The following is a 5,509-nucleotide window of genomic DNA, read 5'->3' on the forward strand; positions in this document are numbered from 1 at the left end:
CAGTGAAAGTTCTTGTTGGGGCATGGAAGTATGTCACATCTCCAGTATTAAATAAATACATTTGCTGATTGCCTATGAGTCGTTCAATGGCTCTGCCTCGACGATTAATGTCAGGACTGCCCCACATAGGATTGTGACCATTGAAATCACCCAGTAAAAGGAATGGTGTTGGCAGCTGTTCAACTAAGGCATCCAATTCATCTTCCTTGACTCTGACATCTGGTGGCAAGTATATAGAGCAAACTGTGACAGTTACTCCAATAGAAATTCTCACTGCCACAGCTTGTAAATCAGTGGTTATTTGTACCAGCAAAGATGGGATTCGATTGGAAACCAAAATAGCCACACCGCCACTGGCTCGGTTGTGGCTGTCATCATCCTTGCGGTAAAGATTAAAACCTTTGAGAGATATATTTTCTCCAGGTTTTAAATGGGTTTCCTGGAGTGCCACACAGAGTGATGAGGTAGATGATGTCAAGTGTTTAATGTCAGAGAAGTTGTTGCGAAAACCACGACAGTTCCATTGGATTATTTTATAATCCATTATGTGTTTGAGGCAGCATTCTTTGCGACGGTATCCCTCTTTAATTTAACAGGCGGTTTCTCTTTTGGAGGTGACTTTGGTTTTGAAACCTCCATATAAGGCTCCTCATCAGATATGTCAGAAAACTCGCTCATAGATTGAGCTTCTGATTTTTTTGAGACTTTTGAGAGGGCTGCTTTCACTCTTTGTTAAGTGGGTTCTTACTGGCTTTTTTAGAACCCACATTTCTGGTTGTTACTCCCGTTTTAGTTACAGATGTTTTAGTCTTTGTGTTCTCCTTTTCTTCTGATTGTGCAGATGCGATCAATAAGCATTTTGCATGGCGAGTAAGAGATTCACTTGGGGATACAGAAATATCTGTTTGAACCCCACATGTCTTAGTGGATTTCAACACACTAGCAAATGTCTTCTGCTGCAATGGTGCACTTGGAGTGACCATGCGACGGGCCTCTGGGTATGATACATTTTTTACAGTTTTCACCCGTTGAATCTCCTTTTCTCTTTGCCATGCAGGGCATTTCCTAGAATAAGCAGGATGGGCATCTTTACAGTTCACACAGTGTGGTGTACTTTTACATTCAGTACTGTCGTGACCTTCAGTACCACACTGTGCACATAAGCTTTTGCCTCGGCAGGAAGTCTGAGAATGTCCAAATCGCTGGCATTTGAAGCAACGCAGCGGATTTGGAACGTATGGACGGACAGGGCAGCGCAGATATCCTGCCGTAACGAAGGATGGCAATGTTGGATTGTCGAACGTGAGAATTAGATGTTTTGTGGGTATCAACTTACCATCTCGACGAATCGAAATGCGTCGGACAGAAGTGACACCTTGGTCCAACAGGACAATCTGAATGTCTGATTCGTCTTCAGACATCAAATCAAACTCAGATATCACACCACGTGATGAGTTCAAACTTCTGTGTGGTGTGACTAATATTCCCATGTCTCCAAGAGTCTTCATTGTTGAAAGCTTTGTTGTTTGTTGAGGAGAGGCTGTTTCCACTAGTAGGTCCCCTGACCTCAATTTTTGGATCTTTTTTAAATGCCCAATGGTTGATTCAAAAAGCTTTTGAATCAAAAAAGGAGAACACTTAGCGAGGGGTTTTTCTCCAGTTGCGTGCACTATTAAGTAAGCAGGTTGGCTGGAGGTCTTTTCTTTTGTCGTCGATGTTGTCGCTTTGTCAAAATGTTTAAAAGATTTTGGGTCCATGATTGATATTTAATTATTCGGCTCCTAGTGACCCCCCACCATGGGGCCCAACAAGGGGATGCTGTCACATGGGGGACTCCCATAGACTGTCACACCAGGGTTTCCCAGGAGCTATACCATCACAATACAGTCGAGAAGAGCACATCTTGTCTGACATGTCCGCCCGGTCTGCATCGATCAGTTGACTCCAGGCCGAGGTCAAATGACTCAACGACCAGCCGATTGACTCAAACGAAGCCTGATTTGAGCCTCCCGTTTATCCGAAGCAGGGGCCAAAGCAGTGTGTTGGGGACGTTATGTTGCCCCTCAACTACCAGGATCCCCTTTTCTGGCATACGGGACACCACGCACGGCAAACACGTGGGTGGGCGTTCAGATCCCGGGGATGGTAAAGAAGAGTTACTAAACCATCTCTGGGAGGTCCCCTCACCACGGACAGGAACCCACATCGAGGGGTATTTCAGTTGGCACGATTTAAGGCATATTTATAGTGAGGGATCCAAATTCGCAAATTTCCATCATCAGGGCCCAAGATGTCAAAAGTAATCATGGAATGTTCGGTTAAACTATCCTCAGTAATCACTCTCCAGTTGATAATTCTGTTATAAAAACCCTCACTACAAACAGCAACATCTATCCAAGAGTTACCTCTGTGTGAGGTAAACGTCGGCAGAGAAAAAGGATTATTAAGAAGGAGCAAATCATGCAGTGCAAAAAACTGTTCCAATATTTTCCCTCGTCGATCAATACGTTCCCCTCCCCATGCCGGGGAATGTGCATTTAGGTCTCCTGCTAATATTATATATGTTCCTCGAAATGCATGAATAATTTTTTGCAACTCTGCTACAAAATCTTCTGTATTTGCATCTCCCGGAAAGTATATGTTTATCACCACTATTCTGCTTTGATTAATAAAGATCTCAGTAGTATTAATATATTGACTACAAAATTTTATATGTTGCATGACTAATAAGTTTGTGTTAGGTACTAGTGTGATTGCCCATGGGTATCCATCAGATCCTTTTAAAATCGGACAGAAGGTAGGGAGACATGCAGGAAGGTTCCTTTGAAAATATGGCTCCTATACAAGGATTAAATCAAAATTAATAATATGCTTACAGAGGAGAGAAGTAGCAGATATACTTTTCCCTAGATTCATTTGCAGTATACGAAGATTGTTAAAGTTCTTTTTTTACAGTTGCATCATGAATGAGCCACCACCTAAGAGGCTAAAGCTAAGTGAAACACCCTGCTCTTCTTATTCAGCAAGTTTTTTATTATTGCACATGACATTTTATTTTGTGGTAATTTAATGATTATTGTTTCATCGGGTAACAGTCCAAACAGAAACAGTAGTCGTAGCTACCAAAACACAGGATCATCAAAATGCTCCAGTGGGCACAAGTCTTTCTGTAAGTTCATAATAATTTCAAAAAACTATAGTATAATTTTGAATAATTGGTTGATATTTCTTTATTTTATTTCCAGGAGAAAACACCAAATAATCCATGTTCCCAGTGTTTCATGAAGAAAATAAATGAAGAAAGCTTTGTTGACAAAACATTACTGGCATGGGAGTTTTACCATGATGCTGATAATCGAATATTAATTACTGCTCCACCCAGATTCTGCAAGTCAACCAATATTGACATGCTGCAGGAATGTTTTGGAATAAAACATGATGCCAATGGACAGCAGATCAAGAATGTAACAGAAGAAAATGGAAACTATGTGCCTCTGGAGGGGAGCATGTCAGAAAGTTGGATGGCTTTTAAGAAAATGAATATTTACAAGTGCCATTGTGAGCCAAAGTGCACGATTGGCTTATGTCCATACAGAAAATGGTTCTATGAACATTGTGGTCAACATCCTATAATTTCTGTCGACTTTAAAGGCTTACCGGGGACATGCTTGGTTTATGGTTAAAGTTAAAAAATATGTTAAAATTTGTAGTGCTTTGGAATTATCTATACAATTGTTTGTCAAAGAATTTTTTTAATAATTGGTTGGTTTTAGTATGTTTATTATACACGTGTGTGGAAAGGTTTCTTAAACTTGATTACTACAAATGTGTACAAAGTTTACCACCCCTACCCATGGAAATATCATTGTAATTACCACCAGCGGTTATTCACTGAAGAGGGACTGAAAATATTAGACCAGCCGGAAATGCATTTGATGTAGTCTTTACAAAATAAATTTAATTTGCCAATACGATTGCTGTGAGATTTGTCTACCAAGAATAATTTTGGATTACAGAGACTAAAATCGTCATATTAAATATATATATTACTGGGGACATGCTTGGAAGGAGTCTTGATTAGATTGAACAGTATTATCGATGAGAAATTTAAAAAACATTCATATCTGATTACAAAAGCACCAAAAANCGCTGAATCCAAATATGAAATTAGTTCTCTCTATCAGCTCTACTTTTTTAGACCTGTGTTTTTTAACGTACAGTGCTACATGAAATGTGCAGCTCTAATTCCAGTTTGTATAGTTCTAAATCACATATTCAAGAATTGATTCCTGTATATTTTCCCCATTGTTAGTCTGCTGTCCAGTTAGTTCCAGGTAAATCCGCCAAATGAAGTAAGCATTTGATAACAAATTGACATTCAATGCTTCAACTAGAGTTGAGGTAAGTTTGTAAGTTCTAGCCGTGCAGTGACTAGATCAGTGTTTCCCAACCTTTTTTGTGCTATGCCCCACCTAAGCCTTTCTAAAATTCTTATGCCTCCTAATGTATACACTTAATTGCCACACTGTTTTGTCGTAACCATGATAAAACCTGATCCTTTCATCAAAGTCTCTTGTACTTTCCAGTCGTTGCCAAACGCAACCTGAAACACAACACGTGTCTGTCCACCTCAAGGTATGGGCAAAGAATGTTCTTTCTCCTCTTTCATCAGCATCAGGACTTCATTCATCTCTTTGTTCTCAGCGGTTCCAAGAATTGTTAATCCCACCTCAAGGAAATAGGGTTATAAAAGGAAAGTTCTAGAAGAAAAAGGAAACAAAGAACAAAGTACTGTGTTCTAGATGCTTTTATTTGTGTTGTTGAATAGAAATAAAATGAGTTCAAGTAGAAGTAGTTGTGTAAATCATTCTGATGTGTTTTGCTTCATATGTGGAGAATATACATTAAAAGAAAACAAAGTATTAGTGACTTTGTAAAGAGATCTGTAAAGTATCTTGGATACTTTGGTGTTAAACTTGGTGATCAGGATAAAAGCTAGGCATCGCATCAGGTCTGTAAAACTTGTACAGAACATTTACGACAGTGGACTACTGGGAAAAGAAAAAGTTTGAAATATGGCGTAACGATGGTTTGGATTGAACCCAAAAATCACTTCAATGACTGTTATTTCTGTCTAGTAAATATTAATGGAATCAATCGTAACAACCGTAGCAAGTGGACTTATCCTGATTTAGTCTCTGCAAGATGCCCGGTCCCTCACTCGGAGGAAGTGCCAGTTCCATCATTTCACCAGCTACCAGAGCTCCGTGAGGACGAGTATCCCTCTGATCCTAATGAAGATGACTGTGATTACGAGAGAATGTCATCAATTCCTCAATGTTTCAACCAGGATAAGTTAAATGACCTCACCAGAGATCTCAACCTGCCAAAAGAAGCTTCTGAATAATTGGCTTCTGGGTCAAAGGAGAAAAATTTACTGGAGCAAGGAACCAAAATTACCTTTTACCGTACAAGAGAAAAGGATCTGCTACCCTAGCCAAGGTAGAAA

At 39.6% G+C, this 5,509-nt stretch overlaps 2 protein-coding genes across 2 annotated transcripts in view; both read right to left on the reverse strand.

The window, feature by feature from the left end:
• The window catches only part of LOC111632017, a gene marked incomplete at its 3' end in the record, with an annotated part of 106,699 nt that overhangs the window by 62,121 nt on the left and 39,069 nt on the right, over positions 1-5,509 (reverse strand). The window lies entirely within an intron of this gene.
• LOC111632016 lies at positions 9-2,076 on the reverse strand. The gene has a single exon (XM_023376367.1). It carries the CDS (start codon positions 1,755-1,757, stop codon positions 723-725), a length of 1,035 nt encoding a protein of 344 aa, XP_023232135.1. The 5' UTR covers positions 1,758-2,076; the 3' UTR covers positions 9-722.

This window comes from Centruroides sculpturatus, unplaced genomic scaffold (assembly GCF_000671375.1).
Source record: "Centruroides sculpturatus isolate CEXI.00-Female unplaced genomic scaffold, Cexi_2.0 scaffold696, whole genome shotgun sequence".
Taxonomy (NCBI): domain Eukaryota; kingdom Metazoa; phylum Arthropoda; class Arachnida; order Scorpiones; family Buthidae; genus Centruroides; species Centruroides sculpturatus.

What these genes read in the sequence shown, in the direction of transcription:
- LOC111632016 (XM_023376367.1), bottom strand. Translation starts at nt 1,757, where the DNA reads ATGGACCCAAAATCTTTTAAACATTTTGACAAAGCGACAACATCGACG.